At 37.2% G+C, this 26888-nt stretch overlaps 1 protein-coding gene across 1 annotated transcript in view; it reads right to left on the bottom strand.

The window, feature by feature from the left end:
- Positions 1-26888, bottom strand: part of LOC150089260 (OTU domain-containing protein 7B-like) — a 151220-nt gene that overhangs the window by 86422 nt on the left and 37910 nt on the right. The window contains exons 3-4 of the mRNA XM_090389924.1: positions 22281-22375; positions 6972-7211 (exon numbers count right to left, since the gene is read on the bottom strand). Of these exons, the coding sequence (XP_090246050.1) occupies positions 6972-7211; positions 22281-22353 (313 nt within the window). The 5' untranslated portion in view covers positions 22354-22375. The remainder of the gene's footprint in view (positions 1-6971; positions 7212-22280; positions 22376-26888) is intronic.

Here is a 26888-nt window from a genome sequence, read left to right as displayed (position 1 = left end):
TTGTTTTTGGCCCAAGAGACTATTTTGTTATTGGTGCCTTGTAGTCGCATATTTTGAGAATGACATGAGATGGCAAGAGTGTCAATGTACAGGTATGCTTCAACTGTATCAGGTATACACTTGGTTATAGCATCAATCCTAATGGCAAAGAGTGTAGCACTCAACACTGAGCACTTGGGGAACTCCCAATTCTTGTACATATGCTCGAGATAATGAAGAATGGAATCGGACCTGAAATGATCTATTGCCTAGAAAGTTCTTAATGAATTTCGGCAGATGACCCTGAAGTCCAGATTTATGTAAGTCCTGAAGAATCCCATATCGACAAGTTTTATCAAAGGCTTTCTTGGTGTCAATGGATATCATGACTAGGTGCTCATTTCTGAATAAAGCGTTCCAGATATTCATTTCTGCTTTGATAATGAGATCAAGCATAGACCTTCTCTGGAGAAACCATGCTGGCTTGGACTTGTGTCTCTAGAAACAATGTCAGTCTAACGTTAACTATTTTTTCCAATGTTATTTCCAGACAACTGGTTAGAGAGATAGCATGGTAATTTCTGGGATCTGCGTAATCTTTTCCTGGTTTCGGAAAGGCTAGCATATAAGAATGGCACCAGTAGCAGAGTAATACTTCTCTAAGAAAATTCTGTTATACAGTTGTAAGACGGCAGTTAACGAATCCTCATTTAAATGATAGATCATGGTGTAATAAATTCCATCAGGAATTTATTACACCAGGAATTACCTGGAGCACTGTTCTTCACTCGTGCAAGCATATTGGCCAATTCAATCATGGTCAGAGGTAGATTATGTGAATGTGAGATGGCAGTATTAAAATTCAGTTTGTATTTTTCTGTCTTTGATTTTAACAACTGAAATGTTGGTTCATATGTGGCAACAGCTGAGAGTGTTTCGAACAAAGTACCTAAGGCACTGGCAATTTCTGCAAGTTTAGAAATTTCCTTCCCTTTTACAAGTAGAATAGGAGAAGTTGTTTGCGAGTATTTACCATTAATTCGTTTGATTTTTTTCCAGATTATAAAAGTATCTGTGGATCTGTTTATGGTGGAAGCATAATGTGGCCATGCTTCTTTTTTACTCTCTCTCTCTCGTTTTATATGGCAAGTTTTAACTCTGGCTCTCTTAAACTGTAGGAGGCTGGCTGTGGTTGGATGTTTTCGAAACAGATTCCAGTATTTATTCCTTTCTTTTTTAGCATTGTTGCTTCATTCCACCACATTTTTGGATGAAGCAAGATTTTGGATGATGATGATTTCGGAACAGCAGACTCGGGTGCTTTCATTATTTTTTGTGTAATGTAGCTGACTGCAGAGTCAATTGTGAGGGTTGCAATGATAGAAGTATCTATTTTAGTTTTTTTCCTGGTATTTATTCCAGTTAGCCTTGTCAAATTTCCAGGATGTCCTAATGTCGCCCTGGGGAGGAGAACTTGAACTAAAAGTACAGATAATAGGAAAGTGATTGCTACCACGAGGGTTATCAGTAACAGTCCGGTCTATAATAGGAAATATCACTGGAGAGCATATTGAAAGATCAATAGCCGAACTTGAGCCAGATGACGAATGTACATACGTGTGACCATCAGTATTTAGAATAGTTAGATTATGTTTATCTAAAAAATTTTCTATTATCTGTCCTCTAGAGTCAAGACGCTTCTAAAGATGTTTGCATAGGGACAGGTCTAAAGGGAACTAGACTCTGACTAGTTCACTATGACTGCTACTCCTCCCATATGTTATGATACCCTGTGTGTGTGTGTGTATGGTAGCAGCAGCAATGGGAAATGATGCAAGAAAGCAAGTTTATATAGTATTAAAAAAAAAAAAAAGGGCCAGAAAAAAAAACAGTTCACCCATCTGTACCCTCCAAGGATTTGTCTAGTTCTCCCTTGAATTGATTCAACCCATCCACTTCCATAACAACAGATGGAAACCTGTTTCAACAATCAACCACCTGCTGGCTTAAGGCAAACTTCTGCACATCTATTCTGCAACCATCCTTCCTCAACTTGAATTTATGCCCCCTCATGTGTGTGTAACCTCAGCAAGTGGAAGAATGCCATTAACGTTCAGCTTACTCAATACATTCAAGGATTTAAACGGCTCAGTCAGATCTCCCACAGGCGACTAGTCTCAAGACGCTGCAATTTGTAGAATTGAAGCCTTTCTAGGTAAGAGAACCTTTTGTAATCATCACCAATCTGGTTGCCCTTTTCTGCATCTGATCAGCAGATCAGATACATCTTTCCTAAAGTGAGCCTCCAGACCTGTATAACGCACTCAAAATGAGGCCCAACGATAGCCCTGTACAAAGGGATAATCACCTTCTTATCCCTGCTAGCAGAGTTTTTGTATATCATTGACAAAACCTCACAAGCTGTCCTGGCAGCATGTCTGTACTGCTCAGAGAATTTCATGCTTGACTGCACAATTACTCCCAGGCGTTTTTCATTCTCTATTACCCTGAGTGTAGTACCACACAGTTGATAAGTTACTCTAGGGTTACTACTACCCATGTGCAGTACCTTGCATTTGTCAATATTAAACTTCAACTGCCTTTTCGCAGCGGTGCCTCTGTAGCCAGGTGGGCAGGAGCAGCGGTGCGCGGAACACGCTTCTTTATTAGACCAGGATTCGAGCCCGTGCAAATGCGGAGGATGTGGGGGGGGTGACCGCCGCATATCCCCGGAGCATTATGGTCTTGGTTGCTAATGCTCCTAAAAACCAAATAACAAACCTTTTCGCAGCCCATCGGCCAATTTTCCTAAATCTTGTTGCAGTAGCTCACCCTGATGACTGTCATTTAACTACCCTGCCAACCTTTGTATCAACTGCAAACTTAGACATTAAGCCTAATATATACTTTCATCAATATCATTGATAAATATTGAAAGCAAAAATGGACTCAGAACTGAACCCTGGGGAACTTTACTAATAACGTTAGTCCACAAAGAGCAGTGCCCATTGATAACCACCCCCTTGGCTTCTTCCGCTTAACCATCCCTTTATACATAGCAATAACTTATGCCATATTGCTCCAATTTGTACAGCAGTCTTATTTGCATGCCTGTCCAAATGGTCCTGTATTACAATCTTTAACCAGAGATTCCTTTTTTCCCCTGGGAACAGATGTTAAGCTGACAGGTCTGTCATTACTCATATTGCCTTTTGATCTCTCTTTATGAATTGGGGATTTATTAACACATCTCCAGTCCATAGGGACTTCCCCTGAATCCAAGGATGCCATCATGATTATGGCTAAGGGTTTACCTCCTTTTCTGCCTCCCTTAATATGATTGGATAAATTCCATCTATCCCAAGTGCCTTTTTTATGTCCATCCTCACCAATTTCTCTTCCTATTTTCTTTCAGTTAACACAGAGTCCTTTAGTTCCTCATTAGAGTTTGGTAAACTGTGTGTGTGTGTGTGTGTAATATTGATAAAAATAAGATATAATAAAATTACTGAAAGTGTTAGCAAACAAGAAAAGGTTAGTTAGTTAGTTAGTTATTTGGTTTTTAGGAGCATTAGCAACTAGGACCGTATTTCTCCGGGATATGTGGTGGTCGTTCCCTGACCTTTCCGCATCCTCCGTGTTTGGTGGTGATGGCCTCGAACCCAGGTCTAATCAGGAGGCGTGTGCTGCCCATTGCTGCTCCTTCCCACCTGGCTACAGAGGTGCCCACAAGAAAAGGTATTAAAAAATAAAATTAAAAATATTAAACTGGGTTATGGATCTGGGGTACTACTAGTTATACCAGAAAAACTGGCAACCATAATGAGATATAGACAAATATATTATTGTCATTGTATTGGGTGGAGCAGCTGAGCTGTCAGGTGTAATTGTCATGGAAAAATTGAGAACACGTGCATAGTAAAAATGCAATTTTTCAGGTAATCTGTTTTTATCATGCACGTGTACTCAATTTTTACATGGTGGTTGTACCTGACAGTTCAGCTTCTCCACCTGGTGCACTGATAGCAATATATTTGTCTATATAGTGAGTGATCACTGAATTATGACCACCCCTATGAAAACTGAATGCGACCCACTGACCACATGAGGTACAAGAATGCGGAGTTAGTTGACCTACGTAGCATAGATAAGGTGTCAGTGGTTCAGTAGGTAGCAAAATTCCTAGTGTGATAGGTAAAAGGAAGAATTTATTGGACTTTGATAAAGGACAGATTGTGGGTGCTCAACGAGCTGGTGCCTCGATTTCCTAAATGGCTGAACTGGTGGGGTGTTCGAGAGCCGCCTTAGTTAAAGTGTACCAGGACTGGCATTAAAATGGTCAAACAACACGACCCGGTGGTAAAACTGCAAAGATCAGCAAAAGGTTGCTGTTAGAGGTGAACGCCAGGTCCGATGACTCATACATGCGAACAGGTGCAGCACTGTTGAAGAGTTGACTACCCAATACAACATGGGTCAACCCGGAACAATATCTGGCATGACCATATGTCGCACACTTGCATGTATGGGCAATATCAGCAGACGACCCCTACCGCATCCTCTCCTAGCCAAGATTCATCGGCGTAAAAGACTCGCCCGGTGCAAAGAGCATGCAGGTTAAGGTTGGACATTAGAAGACTGGAAGAAGGTGTGCTGGTTGGATGAGTCACGTTATATACTCCACACTGTGGATGGTTGTGTACGGATCTGGCATCAACAACATGAGGCTCTTCATTCATCATGCATGGTATCAAAAGTGAAGGCAGTTGTGGTGTGGGGCATGTTTCACTGGCAGGAGCTTGGACCCCTGGTGCATGTGGAACAACGTATCACTAGGGGGAGGGATATTTATTCATAATCATAATTTGTAATCCCTTAAAAATCAATACCCACAGAGATATTCTTCACATTTCTGAAGAGAAAATAATCACAGACTCTGGACTGTAGGAGTGGTTGTTTAACTCCTGGAATCCATAATATCTCAGAGCTGCAAATGCTTTATGGCAGTGCTTCTCAAACTACCTGTGGTGAAGGACCAGTTTCTTTTATTTCCAATCCATTGCAGATTGGTACTTTTGAAAAATACAAATCTCGCAGACTGGTAATGGATGAATCACAAGGGACCGGTAACATCTGCGACCAATTTTGAATTAGTCACGGACTGGCACCTGTCAGCGGATCACACTTTGAGTAGCACTGCTTTATGGGACTTAGGTACAGGCACGTTGTCGTGAAGAAGCAAGATGTCTCATGTCAATTTCCCTCTACTCTGTTCCTTTATGGTTCATTTTTGATAAAAATAGCACCGGCATCTCCAGTGATTTGTTTTCTTATGTGGCATGATGTAGTCTATCAACGGAATTCATTCCACATCCCAATGGTAACCACGATCTACCCAGAAAATAAACGAGTTCCAAATTTTTTGGGTGATGGTGAACCATAGCATTTCCATTCCAGAGTTCTGCTTTGTTTCTGGATCCTAGTGATGAATCCATGTTTCATTACCAGTTACAATTCTTGAAAGAAACCCCTGTGATCTGCATCAATCAGATATGTTAATTTTCCTCAGAAATTTGAGCCCAGCATTGTTTCCAAAAAGATGCAAGCATTCTTGGCACCCAGAGAGAACTGACCTTTGACAATGGCACGTGTTCATGGCAGATGGTCATTACCAACCCCTTAGAAATATTACAATCATACATACTTTAATGTCTATCCTGTATAATCAGGTCTTCAATTTTTGACACCTTTCTGGATTGTCATTTCCATTAGTCATCCCAAATGGGGGCTCATCTATGGATTCTCAACCCAATTTAAACTGCTTAGACCACAATTTTATCTATTATTCAAAAGGTCAGCATCACCACACACAATTTTATGTGTTCATGCTCACGTCACAGTGTAATTTGCAGTAGAATCCTAGTTTCCCAAAAAAAAATTCCGATTGGGGGTCTTTCACAAAGATTCCATTTTTTTTTTCAGATAATCAATTTTTAAAAGTAATCTATCAGCAATATAAAAGGTATTCCAGAAAAAAAAATTTCGAAGACTATAATCATTTGGAGATAAAACTGACATCAATAAAGGTGCTCATTAGTGGATGTCACCCATACTGATTTTTACAAAAACAACCTATGTCAAACATGCAGTTCATGCTTTGCCCTGTAGTTTTGTGCACTGCTATTATTAAAATGACCAAAGAACTTATTACCGAATTCAAACTGCACAAAAAAAAAGTTTATGGAGAAAAAAAAAAAATACAGTTTATGGAAAATTAAATTACACGGCTATAACAAATGACAATCTGAACAGGGTGTAATAAAAAAACACTAAGGAATCTGATTCATCTGTGGAAATAAAGTAAAACCAGGTAAATTATCCATCACTTCTATATAAACACCAATCACTGGCCTCCGTAGCTAAGTCAGGAGCGGGAGTGCAGTAGCACACGCTCTTTGAGTAGACCGGGGTTCTAGCCCCTGACTGCTGAATACAGTCGATCTGCCAACCCGCACTGGACCAGCGTGGCAGATTATGATCCATTTCCCTCAGCATGAATTGTTGAGGAGGCTTCCATCCTGCAGTGGGTTGATAATGGCTGCACTTTACTTTTACTTCTTTTTTTTTTTTTTTTTTTTTTTTTGCCTATCAACATTACACTTTTATTTATAGTAATTTATGTAATGATGATTCTTTTTTTTTTAAATAGCAAAGTTTTATGCATCATATCAGAGTGAATAGTATTACTGGAGAAGTGGCATGCATGGATGTGGCAGCTTTGTTTCATCCATTTAAATATGAAATATTTAAATTTCTTTGAGTGAAGAAAAAAAAAAAAAAAATTGTGTCAAAATTTCAGATAACTACAATACTACAGTATTAAAAATTCACTAAAAAATCAAAATAAAATAAAATTGTAGTAAATAAAGCTGTTTATCATTACTTTCACACTTAAACAAAAAAAAAAAAAAAATAATATGAAAGTCCCTTACCAGGTCCATCTTCTATTTCAATTGCATCAGTTTTCTTCAGAATAGGTCTGGAATGTGAATTTTTCTCTGTGATACTAGGAATGGGAACTTTTGTAAGAATGATATTAGATTTTGAAACTGTTGTAGATTGGTTCAAATGACATTTTTCTGCATGTAAATCATTTATTGGTACTGAACCAGGAAGAATGCCTTTCATTACATAGAAGGCTGACAGAGCTGACTGCAAATCCCACTGGTGACCTGCCAAAGTAAAAGTAAAAATTCTCTATATATATTCATTTATATTATCATATTTTCTATGCCACTAACAAATGCAAAATCAGACAGTCACATTTTGTTGGATACTGGACAAATTCATATTCTGGGGAAATGAATCAGATCCACTAAACAATCTAACACTGTTCCCATCATCATTGTGAGGTGCCCTAAAAGATTATAAAAACCTAATGAAAAGCAATATGCAGAAATTAATGGTCTGAAATTTGAAAAATCCAACTCAATAAACTTCTACAGATAAAAATTGAATGACAACTATGAATACCCAGTCTCAGATGGTGCAGGCAAGGAAAAATGATCCGTGCAAAACTGCATTGGTTATTCCCATCCAACACACCTATTCTTACTTATGGGAGAAAGCCCTTCTCAATGCAAATTCTGTCAAAAGATACTAATAAAAAAAAAAAAATTCCTCATTTAGTGTCCTCAGCAGTCAAGTGTTCAAAAAGTTAGTTTTATGTCTCTACCTAACTAGCAGAACACCATTAACTCTATCACATACACTTGGTAATGTGTCAGATTCCATTGAACTGTTATAATTTATTCAAAAGAAAAATGTTGCAAATATTAATGAGCAGGCAGAATTTGACACAGAAGGCCACTGCACTAAACAACCTCAAATAACAACAAAATTCCTTCAGATAATCATGAATTACTCAAGAAGGAAAAGTTGAATCAATGCTAAATTTTCAGTAGTATATGTTTTGTTTTTGTTGGTCCTGGTGATGCTTTTAAGCTGAACTGTAATTCTGTTCATCCCCCCCCCTCACCCCTAAAGAAATCTATATATAGAAATGAAAGTATTTCAGATGTTCAGGCATTACTTGATCAACAAAGGTCAGATCAACTACAAATTTTCACTGCATATTTTGTTTGTTCCTTGAAAAATCTTTTAGGTAAAATTCTGAATCTGTAACTCCCCCATTCCCTACCCCTACAAATGAAACTGCTATAAATTCGCAACAGTTACACTGATCTATTTCAAAACTTCAAAATTTAGAATATTCTTAGAGACCTTTGTACCAAATTTCATGTCAGCAGGTTAACAATTCCCCTGCAGTCCATATCTCCCCACCCGCCACAAAAAAATAACTGTCACACATCTCTCCACCCACCACACAGAAATAACTGTCACACAACTCCCCACCCGCCACACAGAAATAACCATCACACAACTCCCACCACACAGCTATCCACCATGTGAACATCACATGGTAAAGTTGAGGTACATTATCTGATAATCAAATATGCCTGAAATATAATTTCACTGTGTACATTAATTAATCAATTCTTAGCTTAATTTTAACTTCACTAAAAATATTTAATAAAAGTTTAATTTCTATACTACTTTGTTAATTTAAACTGTAGTATATCGTAAATTTAAATTTCATAATCTTTCTTAAGTTCGAATTTTACCTAAACAACGGTTGTTACAATATTCACTTTCAATACATCATCCAAGGATATCATGACTCAAACAGAAATGCCTGTGGGTATTTCTGGTGTGAGTCATGAGTTCCTCACTTAATCAAGCTCAAACGATGATTCTTTTCTTTGTATCTGTTGTAAGGAGTGTACTGATTTAAAATTAAAACTTGTGCACGGCTACAAGAATTTGACTCACTCAATTAAGAAATGAGTGAGAAACGAGGGACTCAAGTACCTCGTGATCTGCCAAGTGATGCAATTTGTGACCCCCAATTTGTGTCCCAGAACAGAGTAGTTAAGTGGATACTGCTCTGGTTCAAGATGATTTATTATTGAGAGACCCTACTGTCAGGGAAAAAAAGTAACAATTTTTTCAATCAGGGTCCGTTAACAATACGGCCAAACTGGCCATGGCTGGGGGTTTCACCCGAAGAGGGGTTCATTTTCAGTGTAAATATTTTTCTAAAGTAGTGATAAAAATTTCTAATAATAATAATAGTTTATACGGATGATGGAAAAATATGTATCAATGTATGGATGAATAAAACACTCTAAAAACAAGTTTTTAGAATGAGCCTAAAAGGCTTCAAAGAGAAACAGTGTCATGATGACATAGATTTCCTGATAATACATTCTCTATCCACCCAAACTGTGGGCAAGTTATCCCCATTCTAGATTCAAAAATATTTGAAATCCATTGCTGGATCACCAAAATTGGTGAAAAGACCACAATCCGGAAACCTCCTGATTGAAACAGTAAACATTCTGAAAACATTCTGAACGGCTGTTAAAGATGACAACGTTTGGTGGGTTGCCAGTATCAATTACTCCCCACAAAACATTAAATTCATCGACAGGTTCTTCATCAGCGAGTGGGACCTAATTAGTCTCAGAAGAAGAACTACTCCATGAACTCATCAGTCAAAAAGTAATAAATTTGAAATGGATCATGACTGAAAAAGACAGAAATCTCACTTCAACTAGATCCATCATTGCAACATTCAGTACTCCATACTTACCATCCTCAATCTCAATTAAAGCTGACTATTTAAACTGTCAGATTTGACCTTACATTCCGAATCCCATTCACTGCTTTAAATGTTAGAAATATGGTCATTCCCAGCAGGCACGTCGAGGTGACACCATATCTCCCATCTGTAGAACTGAAGAGCATACTCAAGCAGATTGCTGTCACAATCCCTGTTTGTCCAAACTGCAAAGAAAGCCACCCAGCCTTTTCCAAAACTTGTGGGTTTCCTGTGGATAACAGGAAAGAAAATGAAATCACATTTCCTCAGGCACGTAGGCAAGTTACGTTGAGCATGCCTAGAAGTCGTTCCTATGCAGCTTGCACTGGAAACTTTGTTTTTATTGCAGCACAAATGAATGTATCAGTTCCACTTAACACCACTCTAGCAAACTGGGTGAAACCTACACTTTCAACCTCTTAAAAAAAAAAAAAAAAAAAAGATATTCCTCCAAATAAAACTAGCGAAGCTACAAATATCACAATCAGCATCCCTAGTAATACTCCATCAGTCCCATTGACAAAGATTGATTAAAATCTGACACAGGCTCAAAAAGATGGAATCTCCCACCAATAGTATGGACGTAGATGAGCTTTTAGATAAGGATGAGCCAATTTTAGAACTCCATGCAAATGACCATGGATATGTTCATAATGACTGCAATAATACTACACCAAACATTATAAACTTTTATTAAAATAGAATAAATTAAAATTGTTAATAATAATAATAATACGATAAAATAAGTAAAATTAATAGTATAATTAAGTTGGATAAAACTGATACAATAAAATAAAACAATGTAGATCACTAGATAAAAAGTGATAAAACACCAAAGCTTACAGAGGCATCCAACTCCTTTATCAACAGTGTTCATAAAGGAGGCAGATCTCCGACGCCTCCTTTATCAACAGGATGGTTATCAATGGATATTGCTCTTCATGGACTAAATCATGGTTCTGTATTGGGCCCATTGCTATTTTCTAAATTTATTAATGATATTAATGAAGTTATATCAGGCTTAATGTCAAGGTTGAAAATGATAGAAATATTGGGAGGTTGATAATAACAGTATGCTACTACAAAAGGATCTAGAAAAATTTGACAGATGGGCTGAGAAATGGCAACTGAAGTTTAACCTTGAAAAATGCAAGGAACCACATATGGATAGCGGTAACCCTAAAGTAACATACCACCAACTTTGTAGTAGTACAATTAGGGTAGTGGAAAATAAAAAATAACATAGGGATAATTGTGCAATCAGATATGAAGCTCTGAGCAGTGTAGACAGGCTGCCAGGACAGATCATGGGGTTTTGTCAATGATATACAGGCAAATTTTTTTCCAGCAGGGATAAGGAGATGATTATCCCATTGTATAAAGCAATGGTTAAGCTGCATCCTGACTACTGCATACAAGTCTGGAGGCCTCATATTATGAAGGATGTGGATCAGCTGAAACAGGTGCAGAAAAAAAGCAACAAGATTGGGGAGGAGAACAAAAGCAGTGCTCTTATCAAGAAAGGCTTCAGTTCTGCAAATTGCAGTATCAAGAAATTAGGCACGCGAGGTATATAATTGAGGTATTTAAGAATCTGAATGGATTAAGCAAGCTCAATGCTGAGGGGATTCTCCACTTGTTCAGACTCCATACACGAGGTGGGCATAGATTCAAATTGAGAAAGAATGGTTACAGGATAAATGTGTGGAAGTTTGCCTTCAGCCAGCAGGTAGTTGATGGGTGGAACAAACTTTCATCTGTGTTTACAGAAGTGGGCAGTGTGAATAAATTCAAAGAAGAACTACACAAACTAACGGAGCAGATAGACAGGTGACATCGGAAGTGGTTTTTTTTTTTTTTTTTTCGCAGATGCTCCATAATCTTGCTTTCTTCATCATTTGCAACTACTGCTAATACTAATACGAATAAATATAAAATTGAATTAATAAGAACGTGCAAGTTATCAGAGAAGATAAAATTTAACATACTTGAATTTTTCTGAATTAACAAATTTGAAATTGGAAAAAATAATACCAGTCTAACAGAATCTACCTCATCACTGCAGAAAATCATGATGAAGTAGCAAATTCATCACAGCTTTCTGCTAATTAAAATAGGCAGGAGAAGGAAATTCATAAAATAGCAATTCAAAATTAAAAACAGGCAACAAAATAAGCAAAAATAAAAAAGCAGATAAACCAGCTTATGGAATACTCATATTTACAGTACTAATTAGGAATTCAGACCTACTAGAAAACTAATTCACCATTTATAAGTAGAAATGACACTAACAGAAATACACTGCAACATGCTTTTAACAAAGCAGAAATAATAACTGAATAATGTGCTAAAAAAATATCAGTAAATATTACATGCAACAATCTCTCATTCCAATTTTCATACATTTCAAGGTGCCAACTACGATAAAAATGAAATAGTGAACATGAAGATAACCAAAATTTAGGGAATAAGGTTTAGAGCAGGGCTATCCAAAGCGGGTGTCATGATATTCTCGGGTGTTACGTCGTAACCCAAAGGGTGTCACTAAATTTCTGCACCATACCAGCACTGTTTTTACTATGATTTCCTTTCATTGAATATCATGATATAATTGATTGGTTAAAATACAATTAGTGAATATTACATTAAAAATTTATGACATTAATCGCTTCTTGCATTTCATACTTAGCAACCAGTAAGCTCTGGACACATTCTTTCTATTTGAAAGTTGATAACTGACACAGTCAATTTCAGATGGCTTTAGCATTAGTAGAGGCATATGATGCAAGAAAGTAAGCTTATGCAGCATCAGCCAAAAAAAAAAAAAAACTTCCACTTCACCCCTCCGTTCGTTCGAAATACGTGTCCAACTGAGTCTTAAATTTATTTAGGCTATCAACTTCCACAACAAGGGATGGAAGACTGTTCCACCAACCAACTACCCGCTGGCTAAAGGCAAATTTCCGCATATCTATCCTACATCTGTCTTTCCTCAATTAGAATTTATGCCCTCTCAGGTGATTATTCTGAGCAAGAGGAAGAATCCCATCAGCAGCTTTGAGCATGCTCAAACCATTCAAGGCTTTATACACCTCTGTCAGATCACCTCGCTGGTGCCTAGTCTCAAGACACTGTAATTTGCAAAACTTAAGCCTTTCTTTGTAAAAGCAACCCTTTCTTCCATTCACTAATCTTGTTGCCCTTCTCTGTACTCGTTCCAGCAGCTCTACATTCTTCTTGAAATTAGGCCTCCAGACCTGTATACACACTACTCAAGGTGTGGCCCGACCATTGCCTTATACAAGGGAATAATCACCTCCTTGTCCCTGCTAGAAAAATTCCTGTATATCATTGACAAGACACCATGAGCTACTCTTGCAGCCCATCTGCACTGCTCAGAGAACTTCATATCTGCCTGCACAATTACCCCCAGGTAATTTTCATTCTGTACCACTGTCAGTGTAGTACCACAGAGTTTATACGTTGCTCTGGGGTTGCTGTTTCCCATTGTAGTACTTTATATTTGTCAAAGTTAAACTTCATTTGCCACCTCTCAGCCCATCTGCTCAACCTTTCCAGATCCTGTTGCAGCAGCAGAGAATCAGTAGTGTCCTTAACAACCCTGCCAACCTTTGTATCATCTGCAAACTTGGACATTAAGCTTGATATACCATCATCAATATTATTTATAAATACAGAAAACAATAATGGACCCAACACTGAACCCTGAGGGACTCCACTAATAACATTAGTCCACGATGAGCAGTGTCCATTAAATACCACTCTCTGTCTTCTCCCCCTCAACCACCCCTTTATCCATAGCAGCAATTTGCCTCCACTGCCACACTGCTCCAATTTGTGCAGCAGTCTTCCATATGCAACAGTATCAAAAGCCTTTCTAAGATCCAAGTATATAATATCAAACTAACAGATCTGTAATTACTCGTGTCACCCTTTTATCCTCCTTTGTGAAATGGGGATACATTTCCACATCTCCAGTCCGTGGGACCTCTCCTGAATCCAAAGATGTGCTCATAATTATGGCTATGGGTTTGCTTACTTCCTTTGCTGCCTCCTTTAATATAACTGGATCGATCCCATCCACCTTATGCTGTTAATAAAGAAAAACATAAAATCAAAAGAAGTGCATCCAGTTGATATAGATGAACAGTGCACTGTTCAGTCAATTTGGTGTGACATAAGCACTGCGAAAGCAAAAATAAGAGTAGGAGCGTGTTATAGGCCTAATGACTTATACTAATAATGTACAGAGAAACAGAGTGGGCTAGTAAATCGGAATGTCTTATAATGGGGGATTTTAACTTCCCAGATATTGACTGGAACTTGTGGGTTGGGCACTCACACACTAGTCAGACTTTTGTGGATTTATTGGATGATTGTTTTCTGCAGCAGCATGTTCGAGAGGCAACCAGAGAAAGTAATAATCTTGATCTGGTTATCAGCAGTGATCATTCATGTATTAGGAATTTGCAGATAAAAGAACCACTAGGTGGCAGTGATCACAGTGTACTGACGTGGGATTTAGTTAAAGATTTAATTACCATCAGGGGTAAAGGAAAGGAAAGGAAAGGGTTTTTGCTTCCGTAAAGGCGAGTACAGTGGTCTCCGACAGTTTTTAAATTCGGTACAGTGGGATCAACTGACAATATTACCAACAGTAAATTCTAAGTGGGAAGCATTCAAGGAATTAATCGTGGAAGCTACTAAAAGTTTCATACCTATTAAGAAATATTGTTCAAGGTTTAGGCCTAAATGGTAGTCAAATGAACTAATGAGACTCGTAACAGAGAAGAAAAATGCATGGGATGCATATAAATTATCAAGTGACTCAGAAGCCTATGGCAGATATGTTAATCTGTAATCAGGTGACAAAGGAGGTCCGGCAGGCGAAGGCAGATTACGAGAAATCCTTGGCAAAAGATGCTAAGAAAAACAGCAAGGATTTCTTTACTTATATAAACTCTAAAAGGAAGGGGATGAATCTGATTGGTCCTCTTCAGATCGATGGTTCGACTGTTGATGATCCTGCTCAGATAGCAAACAAACTGAATGAGTATTTTGCATCTACATTCACACGTGAGGAATTATTAAGGTTTGAAAATGGCAAAAGGTTATCAAATTGTAGCAGGATACTTAATGATTTTGTAATAACTGAGAGCAAAGTGGAAGAGAAATTGTTGAAGTTAAACATAAGAAAAGCACCTGGGGTGGATGGGATCTATCCAGTTATATTAAAGGAGGCGGCAAAGCAACTAAGCAAACCCTTAGCCATAATTATGAGAGCATCCTTGGACTCGGGGGAGGTTCCCACGGACTGGAGATGTGCAAATGTATCCCCAATTCACAAAGGGGGATCGAAGGGTGACACGAGTAATTACAGACCAGTTGGTTTAACTTCTGTTCCGGGTAAAATAATGGAGTCGCTGGTTAAAGATGCATTGCAAGATCATCTAGACAAGACTGCAGCAATAATTCAGACACAGCATGGGTTTGTTAAGGGAAAGTCTTGTCTGACAAATTTGATATGATATTATGATGTGGTTACAAAGGAACTGGATGCAAAAAATAATTTTGATATCACATATTTGGATTTCAGGAAAGATTTTGACACTGTTGCACATGGAAGACTATTGTACAAATTGGAGCAGAATGGTATTAAGGGTAAGTTGCTACAATGGATAAAAGGATGGTTAAGTGGAAGAAGACAGAGGGTGGTAATCAAAGGGTGCTGCTCTTCTTGGACTAATGTTATTAGTGGTGTCCCACAGGGTTCAGTGTTAGGTCCACTGTTGTTTTGTATATTTATCAATGATATTGATGAAGGTATATCAGGCTTAATGTTGAAGTTTGCAGATGATACAAAGGTTGGCAGGGTTGTCAATGACAGTAATGGCAGTGTGCTATTGCAACAGGATCTAGATAATTTGGGCAGATGGGCTAAGAAGTGGCAACTGAAGTTTAACCTTGACAAATGCAAAATACTGCATATGGGTAGAAGTAACCCCAGAAAAACGTACCAACTGTGTGGTACTACACTTAAGATGGTAGAAAATGAAAAAGACCTGGGAGTAATTGTGCAGGCAGATATGAAGTTTTCTGAGCAATGCAGACAGGCTGCCAGGGCAGGTCATGGGGTTTTGTCAATGATATATAGGAATTTTGCTAGCAGGGAAAAGGAGGTGATTATCCCTCTGTATAAGGCAATGGTCAGGCCATGCCTTGAGTACTGCGTACAGGTCTGGAGGCTTCATTTTAGGAAGGATGTAGATTTACTTGAGCGTGTACAGAGAAGGGCAACAAGATTGATGAGGGGAATGAAGGAATCCTCTTACCAAGAGAGGCTTAAGTTCTGCAAATTGCAGTGGCTGGAGACTAGGCACCTGCGCAGTGATCTGATTGAGGTATATAAGGCCTTGAATGGTTTGAGCACGCTGAATTCTGATGGGATCCTTCCACTTGTTCAGATTACGAACCTAAGGGGGCATAAATTCAAATGAAGAAAAGACAGATGTAGAATACTATGATTTTTTAGTGTTTCTCACCAACCATTGAAGTAAAAAGAAAAGATGAAAAACCAAATGCTTAAAATTTTAATATTTACAATAAATTTATTTACAAACAAAACAAAATACTGATGATAGCAATTTTAAAATAAGACAACTGTGATATACAGAAATATACAAGGTGATAATACAAATACCGAATTTAAAATACAATAAAATATACTAGGTTAAAAGCACTAAAATACTAACTGAAGCTTTCAAAGGCTTCTGCCTTCTTTCTCAACAGTGTACTTCTATTCTGCGGTGCATCATTAAATACCAGCAGGTTTGCAGTGCGTCTCACGTAAACATATACTGTTCCCGTCAGAACCGGAAGTGGCTCGGGAGCGTTTTAGGCAAAAACGTTCATCCCCTCCAAGGATTACCGCCTCAAAGAGGGGATGAATGCGTGTGCCCCTATCTCTATTTATATTATTCTCAATAGAACTAATTCGTAAGCTCTCGAGCCACTTGTGGTCCCAAAATCTATGGGCCCGATCAGTGATGACAGCTTCTTCTGGAGAGATTTGATATTGCTTCTCCCAGAAATGTTCAGCTACGGCGAATTTACCATAGCCTGCGTTTCTTATCACATTTGTGTGCTCCCCCAGAAGATCTTTGAGACGCCGTTTTGTTCTTCCCACATAACACTCCCCACACTCCGGGCATTTAATACTATATACGACCCCACTTATATTTTCCTTTAAGACAGGGTCCTTGACCTGTGACAGAATTGTGTGCGGCTCCCAGGCAGGAAGCTGCACACAACGTGTCTGGTAATTCCTTAATACACGAGCTAAATGTTCGGATAAACCCAGATAGTCGGGGATGTAAGCGGTGGCTATTGCCACGAAGGACTCACTTCTACTCTGCTCTCCACTGATATATTTCTCTATGATCCTCATGGGGTAGCCACACTTCAAAAGATCCGCCGTAACACGTTCATACTCCATTTTTCTATCCTCTGAGGTACTACAATGAGATTTTGCCCTATCCACTAATGCTCTTACCACACTGTTCCTGTGATGGTTAGTCTGAGCCGAGCTGTAGTGTGAGTATTGGCCTTTGCACATAGATTTTCTAAATACTTTCGTTTTCAAATGCTGGCCTTCTCTACAAATCAGCACATCCAGGAACGGCGAAACCCCTCCTTCCTCTACCTCAGAGGTGAATTGTATGAACAGGGAGAAGCTATTAAGAAAATTCAACATATCAAGAATCTGCAGATAAAGGAACCACTAGGTGGCAGTGATCACAGTGTGCTGAAGTGGGATTTACTCAAAGAGGTAACTACCATCAGTGGTAAAGGGAAGGGTTTTTGCTTTTGTAAAGGTGACTACAGAGGTCTGAGACAGTATTTAAATTCTATATGGTGCGACCATCTGATGTTACCAATAGCAAATTCAAAATGGGAAGCATTCAAAGAATTTATCTTGGAAGCTACTAGGCTTTTCATGTTGTTGTTGTTATTTGGTTTTTTAGGAGCATTAGCAACTAAGGCCATATTGCTCTGGGATATGCGGTGGTCATTCCCTGACCTTTACGCATCTTCCGTATTTGGTGGTGACGGGCTCGAACCCCGGTCTAATCAAGAAGCGTGTGCTACGCACTGCTGCTCCTTCCCACCTGGCTACGGAGGAGCCCAAATAAGAAATGTTGTTGAAGGTTTAGGCCTAAATGAATGTCAGATGAACTAATGAGACGTGTGGTAGAGAAGAAAAATGCAGAAAAATGCATGGGATACACATACATTAATGGGTGATGCGGAAGCCTATGATAGATATAAGCTGGTCTGTAATCAAGTCACAAAGGAGGTTAGGCAGGCAAAGGTAGATTATGAGAAATCCTTGGCAAAGGATGCAAAGAGTTCTTTATTTAGGTAAACTCTAGAAGGTAGAGGATGAATCAGATTGGTCCACTGGATATCGATGGTTCAACTCTTGATGATCCTGCTCAGGTACTAACAAACTAAATAGGTATTTTGCATCTTCATTCACATATTAGGAGTTATTCAGGGAGGGGCAATGCCAGCAAATTAAACTCTAGCAGTGAGCTAGATGACTTTGTAATAACTGAGAGAACAGTGGAGGATAAATTGTTGAAGATAAACATAAGAACGGCACCCGGAGTGGAAGGGATCTATCCAGTTATATTAAAAGAGGCAGCAGAGAAAGTAAGCAACCCTGAGCCATAATTATGAGAGCTTCCTTGGACTCAGGGGAGGTACCCATGGACTGGAGATGTGCAAATGTGACCCCAATTCACAAAGGAGGATCTAAGGGCTGTGTTAGGGTAACTAAGAGTAGAAACAGGTGCATGTATACTTGCATGTACACCAATGCTAGTAGTATAGTTAATAAATTTGATGAGCTTGAAGTCAAGGCATCAAATTACAGACCTGTTAATTACAGACCTGGGGAAATTAATGGATGCACTGGTTAAAGAAGCACTGCAGGATTATCTAGAAAAGACTTCAGTTATAGCTCAGACACAACACGGTTTTGTTAAGGGGAAGTCTTGTCTGACCAATTTGATTGGATACTATGATGTGGTTACAAAGGAACTGGATAAAAAGAATAACTTTGATATTATATATTTGGATCTTAGAAAGGCTTTTGATACTGTTGCACACATAGGAGACTGCTCCACAAACTGAAGCAGTGTGACACTGGAGGCAAATTGCTGCTATGGATAAAGGGATGATTGAGTGGGAGAAGCCAGAGAGTGGTAATCAATGGACACTGCTCTTCGTAGACTAATGTTATGAGTGGAGTCCCCAATGGTTCAGTGTTGAGTCCATTGTTGTTTTCTGTATTTATTAATGTTTTTGATAGTATATTAGGCTTAATATCAAGTTTGCAGACGATATGAAGGTTGGCAGGGTTGTTAATGACAGTACGCTGCTGCAACAGGATCTAGAAAAGTTGAGCAAATGGGCTGAGAGGTGGCAACTGAAGTTTAACATTGACAAATGTAAAGTACTGCATATGGGAAGCAATAACCCTAGAGTAATATATCAACTGTGTGGTACTACACTGACAGTGGTAGACAATGAAAAGGACCTGGAGTTAATTGTGCAGGCAGATATGACGTTTTCTGAGCAGTGTAGACGGTCTGCAAGAGTAGCTCATGGTGTCTTGTCAATGACATACAGGAATTTTTCTAGAAGGGATAAGGAGGTGATTATCCCCTTGTATAAGGCAATGGTCAGGCCACACCTTGACTAGTGTATGCAGGTCTGAAGGTCTCATTTTAAGAAAGATGTAGAGCTGCAGGAACGAGTAGAGAAGAAGAGCAATAAGATTAGTGAATGGAACAAAGGATTGCTCTTAAGAAGAAAGGCTTAAGTTTTGCGAATTACAGTGTCTGGAGATTAGGCACCTGCGAGGTGATCTGATTGAGGTGTATAAAGTCGTGAATGCTTTGAGCATGCTCAATACTGATGGGATTCTTCCACTTGCTCAGAATAATCACCTGAGTGGGCATAAATTCAAATTGCGGAAAGACAGTTGTAGGATAGATATGCGGAAGTTTGCCTTTAGCCAGCATGTGGTTGATTGCTGGAACAAACTTTCATCTGTCGTTGTAGAAGTTGATAGCTTAAATAGATTGAAGGCAGAACTAGACAAACATTTGGAGCGAGTGGATGGGTGAAATTAGATTTGTTTCTTTTTTTGGCTGATGCTATATAAGCTTGCTTTCTTGCATCATGTGCCTTTACTAATGCTAATGCTAATATGTTTCTAAAAATATGAGAAACAGATCTGCCTAAAGTCATTTACAGAGGTAAGGGAGACATTTAGAAACTGGTGACATTTCCTTTTAGTCGTTGAGGGGGGGAGGGAAAGCTTCTTTCAAAGAAAGCCTAAATAAATAAATGATGAACAGGTCAAACTATAAATAACTAACATTTTTAATAGCATAATTTTGAATCCAGTCTAACCCAGTAGCAGATTTATCTCTCAAAAAAATTATCTACTCTTAACTTTTCTTTTTGCATCCACACAACAACAACAAAGGGTCTCTTAAAATTGCAATCAAAAAGGGAAAAAGTGAGGGGGTGGATTTCACTGCTCAACTAAATTCAGACCAAAGTTACTAATAACCCTCTTATCTTTAACAGCTTTTATTAAGCCCATAATCTAGGTGCAATTTCTTTACATTATTAAAATCTGCCCAAACTAAAGAGAATCTGAGTTTATTTTCCTCCAACCAATCCTTCTGTAACTATTCCAAAGCGCTCTGCTTTATTTTAAATACATCTGAAAGAGTTTATTCCCTCAAGGTTTGCTGTGATGAAAAGCCACATAAATGACATTGCCAAACAGCAATAAAAGCAAGTCATTTTATAATCTAAAATTAAACGTCAAATATTGGAATGTCAAAGTGTGACTTCAAATGCAGCAGTGGCTGGCTACAAAGATTTAAAGACAGGAATAACTTGGTTTTGTGGAATGTTTGCGGTGAGTCTGGATTAGTGGACAAAGAAAAGGCTACAGGCTGGTTGTGTTCTGTACGGTCCACCTCGAAAAATATGAGGCAAAAGATATTTTTAATCTTGACGAACCAGGTTTATTTTTTTATTTGTTGCCAAACAAAACATTTGCTGTTCAAGGAGAGTCTTGTCATGGTGGAAAATTAAGTAAACAAAGACTCATCGTTCTGTTTGTTATGCTGCAATTCAGATGACAGTACAAAACTACGCCCACTTGTGATTGGTAAGTTTTCCAAGGCAAGATGTTTTAAAGCAGTAAACCAACTTCCCTGTGATTATGAGGCCAATAGAAATGCTTGGCTTATGGTCAAAATTTTTCAGTCTTGGTTATCAAAATTGGACAGAAGAATGGCTTCAAAAAAAAAAGGCACATTTTGATGATTCTAGACCATTGTACAGCACATTCTGCTGAGACACTTGTTGACAAATATGCGGCTGTTGTTTTAATTCCCCAATACCACCAGTTTAATGCAACCACTGGATCAAGGCATTATTTATAACCTCAAGAGAGCACATAGAGCCCGCCTGATAAGGTACCTGATCTGCAACATAGGAGGAGGGAACAATTTGAAGCCAAATTGGAATGTCTTGGATGCTATCCATAATCTTGTTATTGCTTGGGAAAGTATTACATCAATTATAATAATCAACTGCTTCAGAAAGAGTGGCTTTGGAGAGAACATCATCGAAAAATATGATCCAGCAGACGAATGTGATAGCAACAGTGAGGAATGGAGGAATTTGAAGGAGCATATGATTTTGTTGGCAAATTTGAAGAGGTTTGTAAATGTGGATGATGAAGTTGCTACCACAGCAATGCCAACACCAGAAGAGCTGCTGGGTACCAAACAAAACGATGATGCTTTTGTTATCAATGACAGGGAAGAAGCACGCCCACTGCCATCTAAAAAAGATGCCCAAAATGCATTGAACATAATAGAGAATGTGTAGGCCTGCAGTAACGTTGATAAAGAAACAACTATTGCATTTGATAACATCTGTGCAAACAACATTGGATTCCTTCTTTAAATTACATTAATTTATTAAAAAGTTAACGGTTTGTATGTCTCCTTTTATATTAAGATTATAATTCTTTTTACTGTGATACTAAAATATTGTATTTATATCAAAATATATACTGTACAATATTTTCATTTCCATTAATATTGCTTTTCTCTTAGTTTATCTTACAAATAAATAAAATATTTAAAAAATATGTTATTCCTATTACTGTATTGTTAGACAAGGCTTTTGTTTTTATTTTATTATATTAATTTATTTTTGATATTATTATTATTCATTATTATTCTTAGATATACAGTATGTACAAAAAAAAAAAAAAAACTTTAAAATTTTGACACTTTTGGGGGACCTCGTTACAAACCTCGTTATTACAAAACGTGAAAATTTAGGTCCCTTGAACTTTGTATTAACGAGATTCCACTGTAATAAGTTTTTTCTAAATGCAAATAAAATTAAACTTAATATGCCATTAAATTACACAATGACAGAAATATACCTTCCAAGAGATCCCTTGCTAAACCTGGATCAGCAGATGTTCGAGCAATGAATTCTGACAAGACTGAATCCATTCTTCACTTCATACTGTTTAGCCTTTAAGGACATTCAACCAACAATTAATATAGGAACAAAACAATTTTAAAATATATTAAAGTTAAAATTCTATGAAAAATACACAAACAATCTTTTTCAAAATAATGATACAAATTTATTAATGGATGAAAACAATTGTTTCCATGCATATTGGTATTAGTAAAAAAATTTATGTAGAGAAGCTAAATTATTTGGCATCAGCTTAAAAAATGTCACCTGGTTTCATCCAACTATCTAACTTTATACAAGCTCTTTAGTTCTACAAGATGAGGTGGTAATTTTTTCCAACAGTTGATTACCTTTAAGGTAAAAGAAAATTTTCTTATATTCAATCTATGCTTTTTAATTTAAGTGCATTAAAAGTGTTCCTTTAATTTGTGTCAACTGAAAAAAGGAAACCCCATTGTGCAAAAGGGGAAAAAAAGCAACTCCACTGTTTAACTAATAATTTATGCTAGCCCTTCAAAGCCTAAACATCTTGATCAAACCCCCCTCCCCCACCATGCAGATATCTGGTCTCAAAACTTGCAGCTCACAAAACTGGTCTCTCTCTCTCTCTCTCTCTCTCTCTCTCTCTCTCTCTCCTTCATAATAATAACTACCTTTGTTTAGGGTTACCACCAGATGTCCAGATTTTCCTGGACATGTCCTCTTTTTAAGAGCATCTGAGAACATCCAGCAGGGATTTTAATATCTGCCTGGAATTTTTCAGAAACATTGTGCAACTTTAAAATATTTTATTGAAAATAATTTCGTTATGTCATTGTAACAACGGTGTAAACCCAGATCACACCACCAATCATTTCTGTAGGGACCATAGAAGTGTGAATGCTGTTCTGGTTGACGTGCCACAGTATTCGAAGCATCAGTGTCAAAAGAATTTAAAATAGATGGTGAGTATATCTATGGTTTGGATTCGACATACAATAATTAATTTGAGAGTTTGGCATCTTGCTGTTTGGTACATTCTAATTTGTGCCAATGTGTGAAAAGTTTGTTTTTACCAATAAAAGTATTACAGATTTTATATTATATATTTATTTTAATATTTGGAAACAAAAATCTTCACATATTACTTTGCAAAGGAAGGCAATAGAGGTTTTTATATATATACAGTGGTGGGATTCAGCCAGTTCGCACCGGTTTGGCAGAACCGATACCTAATTTTTTTTGAGTTCGGCGAACCAGTTGTTAAAATGGCACTTATGATCAGGGTTCTCTCTAAGGTGGGTGCCTGGGCAGCCACCCAATGTGGAAATCACAAATTTACATTCCTTACTCTTTTTTAACGTTCATCTACGCAACAGCGTATTCCAAGTGCCCGTAGTAATATTCATACCATCCATAGGTGAAAAAAATTAGACGGAACTATGCTTGTAATATTTATTTATTCATTTCATAAAACTCATTATATCTTTGATGAAATAGTACATTTTTATTCCCTCGCGTTTGTTACTTAAGTAAACAAACATATAATGTAAAGAGAAAAATTACCAAATAACCAGGGGGTGACACACTGTCATTTGTTTCAGCTTTGTGTTACGCCCTAAATTCACACGAGATATGAGTGTGTTGGTGTTCCCCGATCGATAAAAACAATTGGAAGCTAGGACACAACAAACCAATAGAAATACAGATTTCAAGGGTTATCTTATCACCCATTTCGGAAGCTATGGAAGTATGTTCTTCCATGTTGGAATCCTTATGCCAGTGTGCACGTGGTAATTGACATTTTTATCACAGCTTTCCCGTGACAAACAGGTTTGTCGTACACATTATTCTATCGTATTTAATCTGCATAGCCTATGCCATTTATTAATTCAGCAAGAAATTTTTGTTTAGTATCGATAAAATGAAGAAAATGAAGTTTTGACTGATGTTTATCAATGGTATAAGCACAGTGCTTTGTTTATAAAAGTTTGTTTATATCATAAAAATGATATGACCACATGTGGACAGAACCAGTAAAAATATTCGAATATATAGGCACATATCGGCTCCTGCTCTATAATATATTAAAATAAATCATTTTTAAATTTTTTTGCAGTAGCCCTTAAAAGGATGAAAAGGCAACAGAGTTTGACAGATTTTTTCAATAAGAAACCAAATCAGAATTTGTTGTATCACAATTGGCCTTGGATGGTACAAAACAGTCACAAGCACAACCACTTCAACTTAAAAAAAGCAGCAGGTCAATTATTGAAATAAAAAACAATAAAAACTCCAAAATTGAAAATAATCTTCCTGTATGCCGGCCAGTGCAACAATATAACAATTTTAAAGAAAAATATGACTGACTGGTAATTTTTAACAAAAAGTTATGTTGCGAGTATTGTGCAAAATATGACTTATAAAAGAGAAAAGTGTTCGTGTTTCCATTCAAAAGAATGGAAATGTTTTCAGATTGAGGCATCAGGGAAAAATAGAGGTACAACAAGCTTCTCTAAGGAAAAAAAATGAAAGAACATTTTTCATCAAAAGCTCATAACATTTGTAAAGAGAACTTAAAACAATGTGATCAGGATTCTGATCAGGATTCAATAACAAAAGTAATAGATACGATGAATGAAAAATATTTAAATGCTACTTGTAGAGTACTTAATACAATTTACAGCCTGGCAAAAAGATGTAAACCGTTTTCAGACATAGAAGATGAGATAGAAGTGCAAATTAAAAATGGATTAGATATGGGAATAGGATTACATTCTCGTAAAACTGCTGTGAAAGTAGTTAATTTCACTGCAAAGGAAATTAAAAGAGAAATATTTAATAAAATTATTGAAAATAATATGAAAATATGTTTGATTATTGACAAAGCTTCAACAATATCCTGCAAACTAGTTATTATAGTTTTCTTAAAAGTTGAGGATTCAGTTAGATCACCAACAATTTTCGTTGAACTAGGTGAATTGGAAAAACAAGATGCAGAGACAATATGTTCTTCAGTTATGGAAAGTTTAAATAATGTTGGGCTTACTAAGAACTACCTAGAAGAAAATTTAATAGGATTTTGCTCCGATGGTGCCAGCATTATGCTTGGGAGAAAATCTGGAGTGAGTACTACGATTGCAAAATAGTTTCCAAACGGTTTAAATCATCATGGCACTGTTTAAATCATCGCCTCCATCTTGTTTTAGATGATTCGATAAAGGAAATAAAGCAAGTAAATCATTTTAAAATATTTATTGATAAGATATATACTATTTTTCATCAATCCAATAAAAACCAAATTGAACTTTCCAAAATATCTAAACAACTTGGAATTGAAATTATAAAGATTGGTAGAGTTTTGGGACCAAGATGGGCTGCCTGTAGTTTAAGGTCAACCCTAGCTGTGTGGCATGCTTATCCAGTGCTACATCACTATTTTTATTCAAATAAAAAAGTACTTAGGTACGGCTGACCATCTTGAAAATATATATTCTATAACTGATTTGGCATTGATGATTGATATTTTAAACGAACTTTCTCTTCTTTCAAATGCACTGCAAGCAAGAAATATAGACATAATAAAGGCTGAAAAACTCGTGATAAGATCTATCAAAACATTTCAAATGCTTAGAAAGGAAAAGGGTCCATACGAAAAAAAAGTTGATGAATTAATTACTTCAGAAACTTTCAAAAATATAAAATTTGTAGAAAATCATTGGTTTGTCAGGCTTCCTCGGGAAAGACTTTTAGAAAACATCGTAACGGATTTGAAAAAAACAAGACTAATGGATTGTGAACATTTTAAAAACAAGTTGTAGCCAATTTCAAGATAGGAATAAATTACTATTTCTCAATTTTTTGGAGCCAGGTTACTGGAATATTGAAGAAGTACTAGTTCCATGGAAAGCAGCTGAAGAACAATTGCTTGTATTTAATGACATTTTTAATTACCAAACTGATATTAATGATTATCAAGATTTCGGGGAAAAAGTTTTAAAAAATTCCCAGAATTATGCAATTCCTGAAAGTGTTCAAAGAGCTAAAAATATTGTCAGAACAATTGCTGTAAGTTCAGCAGAAGCAGAAAGGGGTTTTTCAAAGATGAACATAATATGTTCAGAGAAGAGAAGTCGCCTAACTGTTTCTAATATATCAAACACAAAGTATTTTATTATTTTTTTTTGGCGGGCTCCAGGGTTTCCCCTATTCGCCGAATATATCAAACACAATGACTATTAGTCTAATCGGCCTACCGCTAGGAATGGGATCCTACTCCTACAGTGAAAATATGGTTAAGGATAAATCACTCAGCCAATGATGCTCGGATAAAAGCGAAGAAAATTGCAAGTGAGGACGCCAATCAAGAAGCAATATGGAGATATCTTAAATAACAGGTGGTAGATGACTTTCATCAACTGGTGAAATACCACCACTTTGCTTATTGGAGGCTAGAAACTCGTGGTGTAACCCATGTTTAGTCTCTAGAGCAAAGTTTCCGGAATCCCCCTCCCCCCATACTTCTCCTTCAACCCATGCACAGTACTGGGTGCTATAGGTTTTGATGCCTTCCATGTTTGGGGTT

The sequence above is a fragment of the Mastigoproctus giganteus genome, chromosome 2, assembly GCF_048544385.1.
Source record: "Mastigoproctus giganteus isolate SK-2022 chromosome 2, ASM4854438v1, whole genome shotgun sequence".
Lineage (NCBI taxonomy): Eukaryota > Metazoa > Arthropoda > Arachnida > Uropygi > Thelyphonidae > Mastigoproctus > Mastigoproctus giganteus.
This window is presented reverse-complemented; position numbering and strand designations above follow the sequence as displayed.